The sequence below is a fragment of the Martes martes genome (assembly GCF_963455335.1).
Source record: "Martes martes genome assembly, chromosome: 13".
Classification (NCBI taxonomy): Eukaryota; Metazoa; Chordata; class Mammalia; order Carnivora; family Mustelidae; genus Martes; species Martes martes.
Window position 1 is genome coordinate 16069308 of NC_137901.1, and position 23061 is coordinate 16092368.

Here is a 23061-nt window from a genome sequence, read left to right on the forward strand (position 1 = left end):
CTCTAGCTTGGCAGAGGTCCCCAAGCAGCCAAGGAGGGGACACATTGTAGCCCTAAGGATATCGATGGATCTCCGTGGGCTACTTTCAATCAATCAGTCTCCAGGGACTAAGGCATTCAAGACCTCTGCCAGGCACGGATTTCTTCTTTTTCACTATTTCCTCTCCTCATTAAATGGCAAGTGCCTTGACAGTAGAAATCACGCTCAATGTCCCCTGTCTGTTCCACCCCGGGCAACAGAACTGTGACCGAGAACGTGGTGGTCAGAAGGGACCTGCTGATGGAAACCTGTCAAAACATTTTGGTTTCGTAATGAACACTGGGCCGGTGACGTGACGACAGAAAGGAACACGCAGAGAAACAGTGATAATTCTTAGTCGTTTATAGCTACAGTATCCAATTTTGTATGTATAAATACAGTTACAGACCATAAATATCCTAATGGCAAAATATCTGCCTCTAGACAGACAAAAAGCATTTTTGCGACTAAATAATACTGAGGAAAAAACAGATACTGAGGTAATGTTTCATCTAAAGTGACCACAGCCTAGGGCAAAACATTCTTACTGTTAAGTTCAAGTGGTTATGAAAGCCTTGTCTCATAACCTAAAAATGTAACTTTAATAGACATTTTCAAACAAAACAATATTTTAATCATAAATAGGTAAAATAAATAAAATTATTCCTGCTAAAATTCAATCATGACATTATTCTTTTTTTATCTATTTAGGGACTTTGTTGATACAGACTGGCCTTTTAACAATAAAAAAAGGGAAATTCATGAAACTTTTCTCAGCATCTACGTATTATTCTAAAGCAAATTATACATATATGGCATTTTTATTCCGGGTGAGAAATCCAATCCCCTTCAAAAAACAAAAACAAAAAACAAAAAACTATGTAAAACATACTTAATTTCTCTTAAAAGACCACTTCCTATGAGACATACACTGACCAGTGTTGAGAAAGGCCTTTTACAGATTTTAGAGACTTCTCTAGAAACACATTCATCTTATCAAGTTACTTTAGAATATTTGTTTTACTAAGTATTAATTACAACAGTAAAAAAGCCTAAATCACCTTTTCCCCCCATTATTTCTGATTCTACAAAATCCCTGTGCTCTTTATCTTTTAACATTCTACCTTTAAGAATCTTACTGGAGCCAACTAATATCTCTATCACATTTTTCAAAGTACAGGCTTTCCCGTTAAGATTCACAGAAACATAATTCAAGGATCATGTGAACAGAAGCAATACATTTTTGAGTCAGAAGAAACAAGCTTTCAAATCATTTTATATTTTGTAGTGACCTGTGGAATCCACACTCTCTACAACATTCAGTGTTCTCAGAATGAAATTTTTCCTTTTAACAAGATAATATATAAACCAAGTCTTATACCTCACTTTGGAGTTGTCATCCCAAAATAAAACCCAACACTGAACACATTCTGTTTCTTTGCCTCTGACCACTGTCCATTCATTTGCCAACTCCACTTAACAGTAGGCTGCACAGCAACCTTCAGCAAAATTACCAGAATAATTTCGGAAGTGAAAACAAAATGTTAAGTAATTAAGTCCTTATTTTTCAAAACTCCTCCATTCTTGCTTTAAAATAAACAAAATGGTTTTATAACATCCTCATGAGCCAAAACAAATGACTCCCGGGAAATCTCCAACAAAAATCCATCTTTGATGTATCCCATCTTCGTTTCCAAGGACGTCCAAAAAGCAAGTGAGATCTTCTCCATTACAAGGCATTTCCTCTAGATTAAATTTGCACCTACTGGGGAATCTTCCATTTTAAAGCAATCTCCTCGTTCAAGCTTCCGAAGCAGTCAGGTTCCCGACCGGAAGAGTTTGGATATCAGATTCAGAAGTTTCTGCCGGAAATTCAGTTTGTCTCCAAATTTCCTGAGTTGAATGGCACACTCCACTTCGGGGTCTGAAAAGGAAAGCTAAACGTTAAAATCACACTGGTATTACAAATTGCAACCAGCAAGAGTTAATGTGCCCATCCAAGGGACGAGCTGAGTATTTACTCAGTGAACATTTATCTTAACTTTAGCTTTATGTACACCCATTTTCTCAACGCAACAAAGGTGACTTAGCATGCACGCCCTCCCCCCAACACACCATATACAGACACATTGTAACTCATAAATCAATAGAATAGTTAAGAATAAAGATGTTTACTATACATATATGTATATATATATATATATATATATATATTTTTTTTTTTTTTTAAGCACACTGAATGAGGCAAATGCTCCCTTTCAACAGGGGACTTTCCATCATACACCACAGAGTTAGGGAGCCTCGGTCAGCCTCAGGGGATGTCAATCTCTTCTCACTCACTGAAGATTGGTTGGGGGAACAGAAGTCAAATCCTACACTCTTGTATGTTGTTCTTAAGTAGAATCTGTTTTTTAAATGGCAGTAATTCACATCTCGTATTATACCTTCATCAATAGACAAATCTAAATGTATTTTCCCCTCCTTTTTAGAAGATTTTATTTGACAGAGAGAGCGCGAGCAGGGGGTGTGGCAGAAGGAGAGAGAGAAGCAGGCTCCTCGCCAAGCAGGGAGCCTGATATGTGGCCCAGAACCCAGGGATCATGACCTGAGCTGAAGGCAGATGCTTAACCAACTCAGCCACCCAGGCGCCCCTCTATTCTTAACCTCACTGAAAAACTCTTTTTGAAATTTTCTCCTAAGACTCATAAAATCTTGCAAAAAGACCACATTCCCTAAACTTAAAAATTTACATTACACTGTAAACCAAATTCTTCTTGCAAACCCAGTTTGTGCAAATCCACTGCCTTTATGAGTGAAGCGAAAATATGTTTAATTTCCAAGTTAACTACTTTTTAGAAGCGATATATTGTCATTAAATGAGTTATTAATTTAAGAAAAAGGATTACAAAAGGATTTTAAGGGGAAAAAATGATCTCTTTCCCCAAAAGAGAGGGCAGAAACTAGCTGCTAGTTGTTTCCTTCATCTTTGTTACACTTCTATAAAAGCAGTAATTTAAAAAAAAAATTTAAAACTACGTGTGGTGAGGGATGTTAACTAGCGCTATTTCACAATATGTACATAAAGCGATTCATCATTTGATACATACATAAATCAAGGCTAATACAATGTCCCAGGTCACTCGTATCTCAATAAAAAGATGTTATTACTGTCCAATCGAGTTTAAGAGGGCCCTTTCTGCTGTCCTATATTATTAGGAATGAAGTGGAAAATGGCAGAAAGTTAAGCTCAGGTTAGGCCTTCCGGAAACCAGAGATTTCTTGGACATCACAAAAGGTGGGCCAAGCTTTTTGGCCTCCCAAGAGCAAGCCAGAGGGAGCACCCTGGTGCCCACTTAGCCAGGTTGGCCATCCCACTTCCTTTGCAAGCCTCAGAGGCTCTATAAATCGAAAGTAAGTTAAAAGGGGGCCATCTGATGCAATAGCAGTATGACGAATTTCGAGCTCAGAGCCTGGAAGGCCTTCTTCGCTACAGCTCCTTAGCGGATGGCTGCCTGTTTGTTACGATTTATAAGGGAGAGGGCGGGTCTAAAGAGTTACTCGATGAGGCTTCATGGAGGGAAGAGGAAAGAATGGACGGATGAAAAACCACTGGGGACCGTCTGCTGTTCTCCCCTATCCATCTCCACAACTAATAACGACTGTTAAAATGTTACCACTCAAGACAGCACAATTCCCCAGGCTCCAGTGGTCCTCGCGGGGCCTCCGTAACGCTCCATCAGCCCTCGGTGAAAGAGCCCGCATAGACCGAAGCGTAACGGACCGCTTCGTGTTGGGGGCCCGAGAGTGGCAACACTCAGAGCGGGGCCCTCCGTGGTCCCCGACTCCGGAGGAAGAGGGCGGGTCGCCAGGCCGCTCCCGGAGGAGCCTCTCCCGTCCCCACCTGCCGCGACCGCGACTTTCTCCTCGAGACTGCAGCCCGCACTTGCACTTTTCCTCCCCGTGGCCCGGGGGCAGAGAAAGTGGGGCTGGAAGGCAAGCGAGGCGAAAACAAGGCTTTGTGCCTCCGCGAAAATCCCAATGTGCATCCCATATCGCGTTTCCTCCGTCGCCGTCTCCACCATCCGGGGTAAAAACCCTGAAGAATTTCCTGGAAGCGCCCCCCAAAGCATGTGCAAGGGCGCAGACCTGCCGGGCCCGGAGGCCGCGAACCACCGGGAGGAACCCGCCGGGACCGAGACCGAGACCGAGACCTCCTCCCGGGCCCGACCCCGGCCCCGGCCCCGGCCCCGACCCCGACCCCCGCCCGGCCCCGGCCAGGATCTCCGCGGGCCCCAGCTGCTCCCTACCTGCCGGGGCCCGCGCGGGGCTCGGCTGCGCGCTCTTACGCGCCTTCTTCCCAGGCATCTCCACAGGTAGCCACCGGAGCTGTGCGGTAAAACCCCGGGGACCTCGGTCCCCCAACCCGAGCCCCTTGGGGCAGCAGGAGGCGAGCAGCACGCGGGTCGCGGACCGGCCGGAGCAGCTGGCACAGCCGGAGCGGAACGACGACCGCCCTCGGGCCTCAGGTCCGGACGATTCTCGCGCCCGTGCTCGCCCCTTATAAGGGGACTGTACCGGGAACCGTGACGTAGCGAAACTTGACTGTGCGCCCGCCCCTGTCCCCGCCCCCGAGGGCCGCCGCACTGGGGGATATGCCCGGACTCGTTAGCGCTCCGCGGCGGTGGCGGCGATCGGCGCCTAGACCCGGCCCCGCCTCGCCGTGACTCCCTTCGCGAGCGGGGCCCGCGCGGAGGGGGTCCGGGCGGAGAGCGCGCCCCCGCCCCCCGTGGCGTCGGCCGCAGCTGTGGCGGAGCCGGGAAGTCGCGGGAGGGGAAAGTTCTAGCGAGAAGGCGGCGGCTTGGGGAGGCCGGGCGCCCGGTCCTTATCGTAAACCGGCAATTAGAGACTCCAACGAAGCCGACCCCGGAACGAGATCCGAAAGGGGGAGCTCGAACTCGGAGGGCACGGGTGGTTGCGGGGAAGTGAGATGAAGAAAACGTTCCCAGCAGTAGAGAGGATGCCAGAGGCAAAGGGACTAACGTACCAGACTGAAACCCTGGGGAGAGCGAGCACACACGGGTTTGATCTGGAAGGGGGGAGGGGGCGGTGGGCAGAAGCCTTAGTCCTCCGCCCAGCTTGGGCTGGTGGAGCGTATTCGCTCTGGAGAGGTCGATATTAACGCATAGGGATGCTGCTTAGTAATGTGAAAAGAGTAAGTCATTATATGGGATGCCTTCCGATGCTTTCGTGGAAGGAGAAATGAGGTATATGAAGCGACCTACACGACGTTTAGCGGGTCCCTGAATAATGCCATTATTAGAAAGAGGAGTAGTAATTGGGATTAGGTTATAGGTATCGAGGGCCGCTAAGTGAGAAGGGCCTGGGCGGGTATTTTCGCATTCTGTCCTCAGAACGATGCTGCGAAGCTGCCATTCTTAACCAGAAAAGTCAGTTTACAGGTGAAAACTTGTTTCTTGACATCAACGGAATTCTGGAGCACTTGGCAGAGAGCGGTGCCAGGATCTGAACCTAGTCAGGCCCCCTGCGGAGCAGGAGTTCTAACCCACCTTGTCGTTCCCAGTAATAACAGTTTTGGGGGGAAATGAATGTTCATTATCCGCACTATTCAACTATGTGGTTGCAAATGGGCTACTGAGCACTGCGTGGTTCCCCGGAGTGCTCTATTTGGCTCATGGTACTGATTTGCAAAATGTTTGGGGAAAATTGAGTTGGTTACCAACATTTAAAAATTGAGAGCTGACTTTCAACGATCTCTGGCGTCCTTTGTAAACGGTGAAGCTCCGAAAACCCGGGGTCCGTTTTGCAAACTGGCAGAGCGCTCTAGAAGCCTGGTGGCAGCGTCTCCGAAAAACCGGGGTCCGTTTTGCAGACGGAAAGAGGGCGCTCTAGAAGCCTGGTGGCAGCCTCTCCGAAAACCCGGGGTCCGTTTTGCAAACGGGCAGAGCGCTCTAGAAGCCTGGTGGCAGCGTCTCCGAAAACCCGGGGTCCGTTTTGCAAACGGAAAGAGGGCGCTCTAGAAGCCTGGTGGCAGCGTCTCCGAAAACCCGGGGTCCGTTTTGCAAACGGGCAGAGCGCTCTAGAAGCCTGGTGGCAGCGTCTCCGAAAACCCGGGGTCCGTTTTGCAAACGGAAAGAGGGCGCTCTAGAAGCCTGGTGGCAGCGTCTCCGAAAACCCGGGGTCCGTTTTGCAAACGGGCAGAGCGCTCTAGAAGCCTGGTGGCAGCGTCTCCGAAAACCCGGGGTCCGTTTTGCAAACGGAAAGAGGGCGCTCTAGAAGCCTGGTGGCAGCGTCTCCGAAAACCCGGGGTCCGTTTTGCAAACGGGCAGGGCGCGCTAGAAGCCTGGTGGCAGCGTCTCCGAAAACCCGGGGTCCGTTTTGCAAACGGAAAGAGGGCGCGCTAGAAGCCTGGTGGCAACGTCTCCGAAAACCCGGGGTCCGTTTTGCAAACGGAAAGAGGGCGCTCTAGAAGCCTGGTGGCAGCCTCTCCGAAAACCCGGGGTCCGTTTTGCAAACGGGCAGAGCGCTCTAGAAGCCTGGTGGCAGCGTCTCCGAAAACCCGGGGTCCGTTTTGCAAACGGAAAGAGGGCGCTCTAGAAGCCTGGTGGCAGCGTCTCCGAAAACCCGGGGTCCGTTTTGCAAACGGGCAGAGCGCTCTAGAAGCCTGGTGGCAGCGTCTCCGAAAACCCGGGGTCCGTTTTGCAAACGGAAAGAGGGCGCTCTAGAAGCCTGGTGGCAGCCTCTCCGAAAACCCGGGGTCCGTTTTGCAAACGGGCAGAACGCTCTAGAAGCCTGGTGGCAGCGTCTCCGAAAACCCGGGGTCCGTTTTGCAAACGGAAAGAGGGCGCTCTAGAAGCCTGGTGGCAGCGTCTCCGAAAACCCGGGGTCCGTTTTGCAAACGGGCAGAGCGCGCTAGAAGCCTGGTGGCAGCGTCTCCGAAAACCCGGGGTCCGTTTTGCAAACGGGCAGCGCGCGCTAGGAGCCTCGTGGCAGCGTCTCCAAAAACCCGGGGTCCGTTTTGCAAACGGGCAGAGCGCGCTAGGAGCCTGGCGGCAGCGTCTCCGAAAACCCGGGGTCCGTTTTGCAAACAGGCAGAGCGCGCTAGGAGCCTGGTGGCAGCCTCTCCCCCGCCGCCCTGGGACGGGAGCTCCCGGCGGCCACGCCCCCTGCTGTCGCTTTTCTCGTTTCCATTCTGTGCCCCTAGTAGGCGTTTGAGCTTGTTTATTTACCTGAAATCCTTCAATCAACACAAACCTGCAAGAATTTATTTATGGCTTGGTCCTGCAGAAGTCTAGCGGAGGCGATAATCCAGGAACGAAACCACTCCTGAATTGAAACAACCTAGTTTACTTTTTTAAGATTTTATTTATTTATTTGAGGGAGAACAGGAGCAGGAGGGGAGGGGCAGAGAGAGGGAGAAGCAGACTCCCCGCTGAGCAGGGAGCCCAACCCAGGGCTCATCCCAGGAACCCAAATTCGTGACCTGGGCCGAGGGCAGATGCCGAACAGCTGAGCCACTCAGGCGCCCCCCATTTTTGACTGACTTAATAAGGGACACCATTAATTTTCTGATTGGATAGATTAGTAAACTTCTGACCAAATCGTGCACCCTGAAATGCAGACACATTCAACAAAAGAAAAGTAATCCTACTGTTGTTTACCTACAAAGGGTGTGCCTATCCTGCCCTCTAACATTATCATTATAAAAGGTTGTTAGCCACGTGACCCGTACTAGATTACAAACCTTGGGCAAGTGGTTCCTTTTAGGGAATTGCAAATTTAACTTGCTGGAAGGGGAAGGGAGGGGGGAAGTTGGGGAGGCGTCATCAGAGGTGGGTCAAATCAGCGATTTATGGAGTGCCGTTTAAAATTTTGGGTTTGAAAAAAATAAAATAAAAATTTGGATTTGAGGTGGTCCATAAATTCTCAGATTTAACATTCTGTTAAGGGAATCTGAAGTTGAGTGTGTAAAGGCTCTCTTACCTGTATACTTCTCTGGAAAAGTGATGTTATCATTTACTAAGAACTTGTGAGAAATATAAATGTATCGGGATTTTGACGGCTGGGACTCACAGCAAAAAGATTTATCATGAAGCATTAGAATCCTGTTATCTGTTAAGGAAGGAAGGAAGGGAGAGAGAGGGTAGGGATGAGGAAAGGGAAGGGGAGAGGAGGGAGGAAGAACTGGGAGGACAATTTTTAAAACTATTACCATGTATCAGTTTTCATGGACCAAGTTCAAAAATAAGGTACAAATCTGACAATGCCTGTGTTGTCATTATGTATTTTTTTTTAATTACTAATAAAACCCAAAACAGAGCAGATAACACGATTAGTAATAGAACAGTTATTCACATATTTCGTGCGGAAAATAGGATTGGACAGGAAAACAAAGAATAATGAGAGACGTGTAAGGGGAATTGAAAGGGAACTGTGACAAAATACATAGGCTGGAGACATGAGTCTGTTCATTCCGATAAAAGGAGACTTTTTTGTTTTGTTTTGTTTTGTTTTGTTTTCCTGTAAGCCAGGCTTGTTAACAGGAAATCAAACTCATGCATTAAATCAGCTAACTCTCCGTTTAAACAGCCGTTGTGCTGGGTTCTGGGGACACAGTGCTCCCTGCCCCCACAGAGATGATGTGGAAGAGACCTAACTCTCAAATTCAATGCGTGTTAAGAATCACTTGGGGGAAAAAAAAAAAAAGAATTACTTGAGTATCTTGTTATAAAATGCGCATCCGATTATGAAAATCTAGCTGGGCTTGAGGTTCTGCGTCCTAAACTCTGGTGATGCCCGAGCGTCCGTTGCTCAGACCTCACCTTGCACAGCAAGGCTGGAGGGTGATACGGCCAACTACACGGGCGGAGATGTGTACAGGCAGAGATTCCCCGTCCCAGGGAAATTATGGAGGACTATGGGACAGCCTGGGAGGGCAATGAAGCGGGAAGTCCACTTACATAGACACTGAGGCAAAAACAGGATTGGCCAAGCAATGAGGCCAAAGGAAAGATGTTCCAGGCAAAGACTGAGGGGCAGGCAAGGTGAGGAGGAAGTGGTGAGAGGTGAATGGGGAGGGACCTGAGGAGTTTGGGTATGCTTTGGGGGGCAAAGGGGAACCACAGAGGATTTTAAGCATGCGGGTGATAGGATCAGATTCTAGAAAGTTCACTCTGGCTGCACCGTGACTAGATGAGCTGAGCTAAGAGTGGAGATGGTGTGACTCGTGAAGATACATAGTATGGTCATTCTCATACAAGATGGTAGTGTCAGCAAGGACAGTCACTGTCTCAGCCCCTGTCTTCCTAAAATTCCCACATTTCCCGACTAGGGTAGGACCGCATTCTATTAGAGCATGTCTTGATATTTTTCAGCATAAATAAAATTTTCTCCTATATTAGTTTCCTAAGGCTGCCACAAACAGTGGCACGAACAGTGGTTTAAAGCAATAGGAGGGTAGGGCACCTGGCTGGCTCAGGGGACAGAGTGTGGAACGCTTATCTTGGGGTTGTAGGGCGGAGCCCCATGTTGGGTGGAAAGCCACTTAAGAAATGATACCTGACCTCAAGTAGTTTACAGTCTAGTTAAAGAAATAAAATATATCTGAATTAACAGCAAGTGATTAAAATGGATTATAATGTATTATGAAATTATACAACACATGGAAATATTTTTATGAGACAGTTAAGTGAAAATAATTTGTACATGATATACTTTCCTGGATGAGTGTTATATTTCACCATTTAAAAAACTGATGTAGGGAAAGGGAAAAGAAAAAAAAAAAAAAAAAGACCTGTTCATTATCCTCAGGAGACAAAAGAAGCCTGGACCTCAGAATAAACAGGCTTAGGAAAAAAAGGAAAAAACCGGTAATAATCATACATATACAATTTGACCCATAGCATTTGCGTGGTGGAATGGGGAAGGAGAGCTGAAATGCTTGGTAATTGTGATAGTAATCATGAACCACATGAGGCAGAAGGGGCAAAACACGCCACAATTAGTCAGAAGAGGGGAGCTAGAAATTAGAAGATGTTCGGAGTGTCCAGAAGCTTTGAGTGTTAACAACAGGAGAGCAGAGTCGTTACCCAGCAGTGTGGATAATTGCTGCCTTGAGCGGAAGGCACAGTTTCTCTCTAGCACATAGACTTGGAATGTAGGCTGTTGTTGATTACCTTCATTGGCGCCTAATCTAATCTGCCAACAGCACCCACACTTGGACTGGGTGTCCCCGGCATAGAGGACCTGTGAGGTGGGGGAATGTTGGGGGGACACCCATGCATCTGATCTCCACCTCCTGCAGCCTCCTTCCTTCCTCGCTGCTTCCAAGCCTTTGCCCTCAGCTTGGGCTCCGCTGACAGTGCTCGTTCTCCTGCTCTTTCCCTGACTGATACTCCTGGCCATTCAGGTCTCAGAACAAATACTATTTTCTTGGAAAGGCCCTCCCTGACTATCCTGTCTAAAACTGCCCGTCCCTACCCTCCATCTGACTGTCTTCCAGGAGATGTATTTTATTTAGTTGTCTGACTTGTTGATTGTCGGGTTCTGCTTTGAACTCAAACTTCACACGAGCTCAGACTTACATGGTTTGTTCTCCACTGTTCCCAGCGCCTAGACCTATGGTGCTGGGCACATAGCAGACACTCAACAAATACTCGTTGCATGAATGCATGGCCATTAAGGGACATGTTAAGAAGGACCTTCCACTTTAAAACAATTCTGTGGGCTAGGTTTTCACTTCCATACACAGACTAGAAAACCAAAGCCAAAGATTACATCGTGTGCCTGAATTCAAAGTGCTAATACGTAAGTTAGTGACCACTGTAACCCAAAACTTTGTACTCTACACCTAGTTCGTTATGGTTATTGGTTGATGAGAAAGGTTGACAGTAAGCAGAAGAGATCACACGTACTAGGCATTTAAAATCTGCCTCTTTTTTTTTTTTTTTTTTGGTGCCTATAAAAGTATTGCTCTTTAACAGTAAACCTCCAGATTTAAAAGTAGACGCGCTCAGCAGAATGATAATGACCAGCCCCTAAGACCTCGCACTGTCGAATCAGAAACCTGCTTTCCTTCTCCTCCTCGGGCCTTTGCGGTTCCTCCTCCTGGCAGAGGCCGCGGCCTGCTCGCCGGCCCCGCCTCTCTCTCCCCCTCCCCAGGCTCATGCGCTCGCACAGCCCACTCTCAGATTCTGTCCCAAGAGCGCCCACATTTCAAGCCCCATTGCGAATCACCCCACATCCTCTTACATGTTCACAAACTTCAAATTTGTGTGGTTCAATCATGAACCGGGGACCTTTTGGAGCATCTACTCATTCTCCTCCTTTCTACTAATCATTCTCTCAATCTACTCATTCTCCTGGCCACACCCAGGGCCGTCCCAGTCCACCCGCCAACGCCCCTCCAGGCGTCCAGGCGGAAGACTCAGAACTCGGCCTCATCCCTCCCTCTTCCGCCCCTTCCCAGCCAGTCTGTACGAAATAATCCTGAACACCTGTCGGCTCACTGTCCACTGTTTGCTTCTCTCCACTGGCCCCTGCAGAGGCTCCCCAGCACCCCCCACCCCAAACACACACACCCGCCTCTCCTCACAGGGCAGCCAGCATGACGTTCTCTAACGCTAATTCGCCTGTCCAGCCGTTGTCCACACTCCTTCCAGAGAGAATCAGATTTTTATTTTTAAAAAACAAGAGCCTTTCTCTGCTTAAATTTCGGGGGAGTCTCCAGTCATCCCTGGAGTCAAATAAAATAGGAAAAAGCCACCTGCCGGAGCTGAAGGGAAAAACTAGAGAGAGAGGTTGTTCTTGTTTGTTTTTATTCCCAGATAGGACAAGGGGAGGGGGCAGTGCTCGGGAGAACCCCCCCCCACCCCCAGCTATCAGTGTAGCAGAGAGGATAGATGGAGAACGCAGGAGAGACAGAGAGAGAGCGAGATGGCCAGAGTGAAACCAGGAGCCTCAGCACTCTGGTGTTCCTAGCGGGAGAAACCGGTGAGAAAGAACCATGAGAGATCATAAAAGATGTCAGGTCAGATAACACATCAGTGTTCTTAGAAGATGTTCTTATACTCCAGCAATAATCGCTTAGAAACTATAATGCTTAAAAAAATACTACCCATTTACAGGGCGCCTGGGTGACTCAGTCAGTAAAGCATGCCACTCTTGATCTCGGGGTCGTGAGTTCAAGTCCCACGCTGGGCATAGAGATTACTTTAAAAAAAATCCCATCCATTTATAACGACAAAAAAATTATAAATACGCTCTCTCGGGACATTTGCAAAATCTAAATGAAGAATCTTGGTTGTTTCCTGAAAGATGGAAGAATTATTCCTGGGTGAGGAGACCCTGCCCAGTCACTCTGTGAAAGCCATACAATTCCAGCTAAAACCCCATGGAGATTTCTTCAGGAATATAACAAGTTGGAGAGAACTAGCCCTTCCATTTGTTAAAATATTAGAAAGCAAATGGAAAGACTATATAATGAAGAGAAATAGTTGAGCAGAGCAGACAGCTGAAGACACAGGCCTCGCAACACGTGAGCCTAAAGTACACGACAGAGTGCTATTTCGTTTCAGTGGAAAGGAGGTTGATCATTCCATCAAACATTCTAGGATGATTTCCTATATGTCCAAGAAACAAATTAATGCCCGATCCTGAGCTCATTATTTGCATTAAAACAAACTGCAGAAGGTTCAATGTAAAAACTGAACACATAAAAAATACTTGAAATCATGAGTGAATATTTTCACGGTTGGACCAGTAAAATAATTTCTCTGGCTTATTGGTATAATGTGTCACAGATGGTTTTATGGCTCCCCTAAAATTAAGCTGATACTGCTTGAGGGCAGAAGCCCCCCTTCTCCCTCATTGCTACCTTCCCCCCCCCCATACTCTTTTAGCTGCTTTTGTTCTCCACAGCCAGTCTTACCTCATCCTCATCTATTGAAACCCCCAAAGGATTTTTTAAATCTGTCAGACTTGGGTGGTAATTGACATGCTAAAATAATCAGCTTTCTGAATTTCCACTTACAATGATTCAACTTGGGATTTTGCGAAGCAGCCAAAGCCTCTGGCATTCGGTAGAAACCCTACTTGGCAGTTTGAATGTGGATCCTGCCCAGAGCAAGTGGCGTGCAGTGGGAGCCTGTCCCATGACACTGGGCAGGGGGCAGCGACCTGGCCACCCCGTCAGCCAGGGAGCATGAGGGTCAGCGACGGACCCACAGCCAACTGTCTGCGCCCACACAGTGCTTTGTTCTTCCCTCTGTGGGGCAGTCAGCACCGTGCAGCGGACGTCGGCACCTGGCTGTCAACTCCCGCCGGGTCTATGTGTATTTTCTTTTTCTTTTTTCCTAAGATTGTATTTATTTATTTGTCAGAGAGAGAGGGAGAGAGAGAGCATGAGAACACAAGCAAGCAGAGGGAGAAAGAGGCTCCCGGCCCAGCAAGGAGCCCAATGCGGGACTCGATCCCACCACCCTGGGATCATGAGCTGAGCCAAAGCCAGACACTTAACTGAGTGAGCCACCCAGGAGTCCCTGTCTATACTTTCTCTGACAATAGTAAGTACCTGCAATAAGGATCCAACTCAAAGAATTAAATGCATAGATACAAGTTAGGTTAGTGGGGGAATTTTGTATCTAGCTCTCGTCTACCTTTTTTCCCCATTGTGTCTGTATTCCGGCTGCACTGTTTCCTTGATACTCAAGCAAGTTGCTTCACTTCTGAGCCAAGGATTCCTAGTTTGGAAAGGAGACTGACAATGGTACCTCCCAAACAGGGCTTTTTTGGAGAATGAAAAGGACAAACACAGGCAAATCAGTTACTACCGGTGGGTGTCCCATGGGGAAGGCTCCTTCCCCCCTCTGCCTCTCCCTACCGCCTTCCCAGAACGAGGAGGGCAGGGCAAGAAAGTGGCAGCCATCCCACCCGAAAGCCCCCAGAGCATGGTTGCCAATGGGTGCCCTCCTCATCCCAAGCACACAGGCAGGCTCCGTCCAGCAAAACTCAGAGAGTAAGCATGACAGGCCAAATGCCAGCCAGAATTCAAGGATTATCATCAGGACCACTTTGCTGAGTTCTTCAGAGAAAGGAAAGAGGTGACAGCAGAGAAGGGAAACTAAAAGAAAAAGAGGAAATGAATCACTTTCTGAGTCTTAGAGTCTAGGGGCCCCCGGGCGGGGACTGGGGTGGGTTCGACAGTGCAGGAGCAGGTGACTTGCGGTTGGCTTAGGCTGGTTTGTTTGTTTGTTCTTGAGCTGTCTCTCCGTGTGCAAGGAAATATGCAAGACCAAATATCCAAATTTATCTGACTAAATTCGATGCTGGCGGGAAAGGAGCCGGAGGTTTGAACCCCGTGTTCGTCTGGAGTGCACAGCGGGAGTCTCCCTGCTCCCTGCTGCTGGGAGCATTCCTCTGGGGGTGCAGGGAGCCCGACCCAGGCACCGAGCTCTGGGCAATCGGGGCCTCAGACCGCGGAGAAGCCCCGGATGCAGGATCTGTCAGTTTGCCCATCGCTGCCGTCAGATACCAACTTTGATCCTTGATGCAGAAACGGTGCCGGGTTTTTGAGTCAGAAATCCTACAGCGTCTCTGTAGGCAAAGGACAGGCTTCTCTGGGGCCCAGGCAGTTAACCCGTTAGTTGTGACCCTGTGCCACCTCATAAATTTGGGGGAAGATTCAATTAAGTGAGATACTAGATGTAAAAATATGACAAACCGGACGAGCCTGGCTGGCGCCCCCAGTTGAGCCTCTGATGCTTGATCTCGGGGTCGTGAGTTGGAGCCCCGTGCTGGGTGTAGAAACTACTTAAAAATCAAATCTTTGAAAAAAAAATATACGGTATAAACTGTAGAGCGATACGCATATGGGCTTTATGCGAACAGCAGTTCAGTCCTCCCCGAGGCAGTTATAAAGCTGTAATGATACCACTGACGGTACATGGCATTTCCAAGAAAAGAAAAAAAAAAGTGATTTCTCAAGAAACTAGTAACTGGGCTTCTTAGAGGAAGAATGACTGATTGGCAGACAGGGGAATGAGAAACACCTAGTTTTCATTGTATATATGGAAATAAAGTTCAAATGGATGTGGACCGATATTCCTCCTAGGTATACACCAAGTAGAAATGTATGTAAAGGGGGGCCTGGGTGGTTCAGTCGGTTAAGTGTCTAACTCTTGGTTTCGGCTCAGGTCATGATTTCAAGGTCGTGAAAGGGATTTCAGGGTGGGGAGATCAACCCTTGCATCTGGGTCCGCGCTCCGTGGAAAGTCTGAGGTTCTTTCCTCTCCCTCTCCCTTCTCCTGCTGACTCACTCACTCACACACTCACACACACACACACACACACACACACACACACACACTTTCTCTCTCTCCAATAAATAAATAAAATCTTAAAAAAAGAAAGTCAGTGGGACAGTAAAAGACAATTTTATATTCCTCAGAAATAGCAACTGGTCTGTATGGTGTGGAAACCCAGTGATAAATATCCCAGGCAGGAACTGAGTGGAACGTGGGATCAGTGAGTTCTAATCTCAGTGGCCATCAAGGTGAGGACAACAGGTCTAATCGCTGTGTCTTAGACCTCAATATCCCAGGGCTAACGTGTGTGGAGGGCACAAAGCTGGTAGGTAGTAGAGTCACGGCTTGAACCCAGATCTTTGAAATCACATTCCAACATTTTGTCCTTCTCTCAGTTCCTCTATCCCAGGAAGCTCTTTTTCCTCAAAGTGTTTGCACGTACTTGGAATTGCCCTAGACTCTATCGAGGCTGACTCTCCTGTCCTCCAGATCCCAGCTGAAATGCCACTGCGACCCTCTCTGCACCTGAGCGGAAATAGTTCTCCTTCTTGATCCCTCTTGATCTCCACTCCTTGCTTTCCTTCCTCATAATGTATCTGGAATTGTAGCTTCTTTGTTTCTCGGGTGGTGGTACTTGATAGGGTATTCATTTATCAGTCTCCTGAACTAGACCATGAGCTCCATGGGCTGAAGGCCATGTCTACTGTGTCTCTGGCTCTTCTTCCTATACCTGGCACAGAGATGCTCCACAGATGACTATTTTAAATAGAAATTGATCTTAGGGGTACCTGGGTGGCCCAGTCAGTTAAGTATCTGCCTTTGGCTCAGGCATGGGGTCCAGGGATCAGGCCCCCTGTCGCACTCCCTGCTCATTGAGGAGCCTCCTTCTCCCTCTCCCTCTGCCTGCCGCTCCCCCTGCTTATGCTCTCTTTCTCTCTCTCTCCCTGTCAAATGAATAAATTTAAATCTTTTAAAAAATAAAATAAGATAAATAAAATAAAGTAAAATCGATGTTAACTTGTGCCAGGGAGACATGAATCGTCTGATGACATAGACCAGGAGTAGTGACTATACTCTGACCCTGCCTCTGCCTTCTGTGCTCTTGAACAAGAAGCACCCTTTGTTATGACCGAGCCCACAAGTGTCCAATGAAGGTTTGGTTCCTTGCTCTATAATTTTCTCCATTCTAACTCCCAGCTCGAAATTCAGCTAATTCACAACAGCATGCATGTGCGTGGCTGATGGCTTATTACTATTTCCAGATAGGGTTGCGTTTTACAGAGATAAGGTTCCACATTGGTCTCTATTTTTAGGCTATCAGGCAGCATGGTAGGTGAAGACAGTACAACTGATTGATTGACAAGAGATCATTTTCCGTACAGAGCGTAGGTCAGCTTGAAAATCGGCCCCCTGTGAGTCAGAAGCCCTAATAGTTCCTGCTTTTCTCCATTTCCTCTTCCTCCCTCCTCCTTCCTTATTTCAACTCAGACTTCAAAAAGCCCTGGAATTTTGAAAACCATTCCCGCCCTTCTGCGTTCGAGAAAGGCAGGGGCCCCTAGGCAGTCCTCTGTTGCGGGTGAAGTCCCGTCTCTAGAATCCTCAGGATTTCGACTTTCTGTTCCCAAGTGTGCCATTCCAGTCAGCGGGCAGGCATGTGTGTCTCATTTGAGGTACCCATACTCTCTTGCCAAGCCCTCAGTTAACTTACTGTCTTTCTGAAACTGAAAGTATCCTACTAGGAGAATGAGTGCCGGGGCAAGTGGGGAGCAAAGTTTGACTCAGAAGAAGAGAGGAAGCTCTTGATAATAATAATATTGCCTACAGGGACAAAAAAAGTGGAACTTGCCCAGAGTGGCTCTGTTCACAGTCTCCTCTTGGGCTGTTTTGATCCAGCTGGTATAAAATCTGTAACAGTGGGAACTTCCCTTCCCATCGCTATCCTGTCGCACGCGCACACGCAAACACACGCGCACACGTGCTCTCTCTAATCTGGGTCCTGCAGAGCTGCGGCCAAGGGCTCTGAACGTAATCTGCTCAGCTGATTGGAGCCTCTGATGAAAGGGACGGTACATTTTGTCTCTTCACAGGGCCCCACCCTTGTTTTTTCCTTTGGCTATCATTTTCCTCCCGGCAGCTGGGCTTTGAGGTGGCCTTCTTTGATGCCTGGGTCAGAACTAACCCCGAGGGATGTTGCTGTCAGGCCTTGCTGGGCACCTGCACCCACACTCCCCAGGACCCCAGTGACGAGTGAATGACTTTGTCATTGTTTCTTCAGCCGGCACTTGCTTTCATCTCAGCCTCAAAACGGAGCCTCCCTGCCCTAAAGGTTTATGACCCGAGTTTATTGAAATAAATGGCCGTGAAACCAAAATTTGCTGGCTCCCACCTCCAGCAGTAGAACTGTTTTCTTTTTTTCACGGGTTCCGAATTTTAAGAGAGCTGGGCCATTTCCAGTGCAGTCACTATTAATACACTGCATGATAGAGACTCAAGGAAAGGGGGGGTGGTGTGAGAGACCCAACAGACCCATCCGTGTCTGTGTGACTTTTGAAAAAAATGCACTGCTCCCTCAAGGTTTTCTAAGAAAGGATAATACCTCGTACACAATGAACTTATCCTTCTTGGCAGAGCGTGCCTTGTGAGTTTTTGCCTCCCGAGCAAAACTAAACTCTCCAGTTCTAGACAGTTCTAACTCACCTCTGTCATCCTGGCTGCGTGTGTGACATGAGGGGACAAAGAACATTCGCAGCTCCCAAGAGCTAGAAACGCAGAATCTCTGCCCCCACCTCAGACCTCCAGAGTCAGAAACTGCATTTTAACCTTTCCAGGTGATTCTTACACCGTCAGAGTTGGAGAACTTGTTGGTTGCTTCTCATTTGCTGGTCTTTTTTTTTTTTTTTTTTTTTTTTTTAAACTAGCACCATGCATTCTAGGAGAATCTGTGTGGTGTTTATGTGCCCATGACATAAGAAGTCGGGCATGTACAGACCTGGAAATAAGAAAAGGCATTATAATTTCCATGCATTGAGTCACTTAAAAAAACACCACCAAACCTCTGACACTTGTTGGCGTGTGGAAACACTCCATTTTCCCATCCTTTTCTTATTTGCTGGGTTTGTGAAACGATTGTGGTTTTGTTTACTTTTGTCATTTTTGTGGGAGACTATGAGCAGGAAGCATGACTTGATCCCCATCCTAACAAAACCATGAATGGGAGAAACAGAAATTGGATACATTTTAAATGCTTGAAGAGCTTTTGTAAAATAAGTAAATAAGTAAATGAGATGTTTAAGTAATAAGTAGATGAGGAATAAGTAATAAGTAAAGGAGATGAGTTACCTCAGTGAGGAAACAATGGGGCGGGGGGGGGCATGCGAGGGCTCCTTGGAGCTGGCTCCTTGTTAACTGGGGGGCATCAGTGGACCTTTAAAATGACCACCATTGTATTGTCATGGCCTGCAGTCTTGCGTGTATCTTGAAGAAGTTAACAGTGTACTGTTGAGATTACTTTTTCACTTGAGGTGGGTGGAGATGGGGAAAGGACTTTTAGAGCATCTGCAGAGCAGGAGTCCCATGGGGAGGAGCTGGCCTTGTAACTCCCATTTATAGCTAGGCCCAAGTTTCTTGAACACTAACTACACAGAATAGCACATAGGTCAAACATCAGTATCCATCACAGTTTCTTTTTTCTTCTTTTTATTTTTAGGTAATTTCTACACCCTGTGTAGGGCTTGAACTCACAACCCTGAGATCAAGAGTCACATGCTCTACCAGCTAAGCCAGCCAGGCACTCCTTTTTTTTTTTTAATTTAAATAATCTCTATGCCCAATTGGGGCTCAAACTCATGACCCCATGAATAAGAGTTGCACGCTCCACCAGCTGAGCCGGCCAGGCGCCCCAGTACACATTGTTATGTCCTTAAACATGAATGCACATAGAGTACTAAACACGCACCATCTCTCCCCAAAGAAAGATTTGATTCTCTTAAACATTTTCATTAATTGAAATTCTTCTCCAGGTTGAAAGATATTACTTTAAAAGGAAACTATCTTGGGGCGCCTGGGTGGCTCAGATGGTTAAGCATCTGTCTTTGACTCAGGTCATGATCTCCGGGTCCTGGGCTGCAGCCGCACACAGTCAGCTTCCGGCTCGGCAGGGAGTCTGCTTCTCCCTCCCCACTCCCCCTTCCGCACCTGCTCGTGCTTGCTCACTCTCTCTCTCTCTCTTCCAAATGAGTAAATAGGATCTTCAAAAATAATAAATAAAAGGAAACTATCTTTTTACACTAAACAAATGGGGGACTTATCTTCCCATGTAATTATGGGGGGTTGAAATGCTCACTGGGTTCTCATCAGCCTCCCTGTGAAACATCGTGAGCCTTGTTTATGGTCTAGAACTTGGATTTCATCACTTGTAGGTCCCATTGCCCATGGCGACCTAATAACATACTCTTCTACCCATGGGCTCTGCAATTCCCACCCTGCCATTCCTTAATTGATTTTGTATTTCTTTGGATCTTAAGACATATAAATGTGCTTTCCACCTCACCTAGATTCTCTTCATAAACTTCCAATTTCAAGACCACACCCTCCCACCCCCAGCTTCATTGAGATATAATCACCACATAACATTGTTCAAGTTTAAGGTATTCGAGGTGTTGACTTGATTCATATCTATATTGTAGAATGATTATCACCATGGTATTAGGTAACATTGCTAGCAGCTCACATAAATTCTCCTTCCTTTTTGTGCTAAGAACATTTCAGATCTATTCTCTTAGCAACTTTCAAGTATATAATATAGTATCGTTAACTGTGATCACCACACTGTACATTAGATCCCCAAAATTTATTTACTTAAAACTGAAAGGACCACTAACTCTTATTGTTACGAAGTCTCTTGGTAGATTCTGGGCACAACCCATGGCTTTGCATGACAATTTGGTCACAATGTCCAAGATTATTCTACAATTCTACTGACACACTCCAACACTGTACATTAGATCCCCAAAATTTATTTACTTAAAACTGAAAGGACCACTAACTCTTATTGTTACAAAGTCTCTTGGTAGATTCTGGGCACAACCTATGGCTTTGCATGACAATTTGGTCACAATGTCCAAGATCATTCTATAATTCTACTGACACACTCCAACACACACAGACACACAGACACCACACACACACACACACACGCACACACACAGGCACAACTGCCCAGGCAAATGGATATAGTATGAAAGGCAAGGATTTCCAATTTCTGAGTTAAGGACTATCTTGTAAATGAGAAAAGGAAATGTACATATTGCTACAGTTTCTTGGGAGCCTAAAAATAATTTTAAACAAATCAATACATTTCTAATCAAACACAATATATAAAATAATACAGTAAAAAATAATAGAAAGACAAAATAAAGAGGAAGATGGCATCTGGGAGGACTAGGAATGTTTGTGTAATCAAATGTTTTCTGACTTGGGTAAGATCTCCGAAGTGAAAAGGGGAAATGCTCTATTCTTAGTTCCTTGGATATCCATAGTAAAAGAGGAAGAAAAAAAAAAAGGTCTACTGTGCCCTGCTCCCCGCAGCAAAGAAATGTGACGTTACCTTAGGACAAGTTAGTAAAATAAATATTCTCTTTGTGATTTCTCTGATTATCCATTTTTTTTAAACCACAATGTCATAACCTGTATATATGTTAAGTATTTCTGATGGAGCTCCATGAAGGACACTCTACTATCTGAAAAGGACTTTGGGGACTGAAGCACAAAATTCTGGCCATCTAGGACCAAAACCTGATGGCTTGCATAAGACACTCCTTGAGGTGTCCATTCTTACCCCTGCCCCCCATCAGTGGCCTCGTCTTGAGAAGATTCTTTGTGGCTGTGGTTTCTGATGTCACTTTCCAGTTGGAGGGGAATCTCTCTGAGATCGTACTTTTCGGCTGGGGGGTTGTTTTTGTTTTAAGTCACAAGTTTTCAGTTTTAGATCATTATTCAGCAAATGTGTCTGCTGTTTTTGTTTTTTGTACCTGGAGCCTCCTAGAGATCTAAGATAGTGTAAATGGGTATAAATCGCATAGTGTTTCCTCCAGGTGCCACCACCACATTGTAAAAGAAGGATTGTTTCCATTTTTCAGGATATGAAAACTGCTCTTGCCTACATAGCTGGTGAAATGGGGCAGATTTGGGATTCAAACATAAGATCTTAGTTTTGCAATGCAGGTGGCTTCTGACACTGAGGATCTTCGCCCTGTTCCGTACCACCCTTCAGGCCTATTTTCACGGATTTCTCTTGGGCAGGTCTTAAAGGGAGATCTCCATCTGAACTTGAATGTGAACAGTGAAGGCTAACAGGTGATTGGTGTGCTCTAGGCAGATGGGACAGGTTCAAGCTCTTGATGGTGGATCACAACAGTATCCTATGAATCCCACCAAGGAAGGTTAAGTCCAGGCGATTTGAAAACATATCAACATAATATAATTTCTCCTTTGATCGGTGAAATGGCCAAATCTTTAAAGTAATTTTGTAAGCAACCTCATAGAAGTGAGAGAATGCATTGTAGTTATTTTTATTTTATTTTCATTTATTTATTTATTTTTTAATATTTCATTTATCTATCTGACAGAGAGAGAGCACAAGCAGAGGGAGTGGCAGGCAGAGGGAGAGGGAGAAGCAGGCTCCTGGCTGAACAGGGAGCCCGACATGGGGCACCATTCCAGTGTCCTGGGATCATGCGCTCAGCTGAAGGCAGACGCTCAACTGACTGAGCCACCCAGGGGCCGCTTGTAGCTACATTTTGGATATTAGTTTGTTATTTATTCAGTCTTCAGTTGGCGCTGTTCTGGAAAAACTGTCATTCCAGTGGGACTTTGCAATAAATAGGCTGTAATACTCTATAATGGAACCATATCCATGTAGAGTTTTGTCCTAAAAAGATTTATCTCACACAACACTGCAGTTATTTGAATAGCCTCTAAAGCAGGAAGCATTCTGGGTGCCTGGCTGGCTCAGCTGGTAGAGCATGTGGCTTTTGATCTTGAGGTTGTGAGTTCAAGCCCCATGGTAGGTATAGAAATGACTTAAAAAGAAAATCTTAAAAAGAAATATAGAAAGCATTCTACTACTTGAGAATGTAGAAAGCCTCCACTTGGAAATTTCCTAATTTGGAAATTTTCTGGGTTTTTTTTCCTCATTCTTTTCCAGGATTCTTTGTGGAAAATGGAGAACACAGGCTTGACACAAAATCTGGACTTTCATGCTAACAGACTGAAAGTTCCATGATGCTTGGAGATACTCTCTCTCTTTTTTATTGGTGTGGGCTGGAGTGGAGGGGCAGAGGGAGAGAGAGAGAGAGAGAGAGAATCTTAAGCAGGCTCCATGCCCAGTGCAGAGTCCCACATAGGGCAATCACACAACCCTGAGATCATGACCTGAGCCAAAATCAAGAGTCGGGTGCTTAGGGGAAGGAGACAGTCTGAGCATGGCACACGTCTCCATTTCTTTATGTCTCTCTAATGTCTCTGAACAAGGTTTTAGTCTTCTCTTTAGAGATAGACACATCTTTTGTTAGATTATTCCTGTGCTCTTGATATTTTTAGTGCTTAATCATAAGTTGTCCCTTTCAGATACTTTAAAAAAACTATTTGTGGTATATAAAAATGCAATTGATTTTTCTGTATTCATCTTGTAGCCAATAAACTTTCCAAGGTCTTTATAAGTCTT

The 23061-nt window shown here is 46.4% G+C and overlaps 1 protein-coding gene across 1 annotated transcript; it reads right to left on the minus strand.

Annotated features, from left to right (window-relative positions):
* Nucleotides 1–367: 367 nt before the first annotated feature.
* PMAIP1 (phorbol-12-myristate-13-acetate-induced protein 1) lies at nt 368–4536 on the minus strand. Its single transcript, XM_080821227.1, has 2 exons — nt 4326–4536; nt 368–1942 (listed from the first exon to the last, which is right to left on the minus strand). The coding sequence occupies exons 1-2, from the start codon at nt 4381–4383 to the stop codon at nt 1836–1838; spliced, it is 165 nt and encodes a 54-aa protein (XP_080677353.1). The 5' UTR covers nt 4384–4536; the 3' UTR covers nt 368–1835.
* Nucleotides 4537–23061: the final 18525 nt, after the last annotated feature.

Coding starts and splice junctions, on each gene's coding strand:
- PMAIP1 (XM_080821227.1), bottom strand. CDS start 4,383: ATGCCTGGGAAGAAGGCGCGTAAGAGCGCGCAGCCGAGCCCCGCGCGG. Junction 1,943..4,325: donor CCCCGCGCGGGCCCCGGCAG/GTAGGGAGCAGC, acceptor TTTCCTTTTCAG/ACCCCGAAGTGGAGTGTGCC.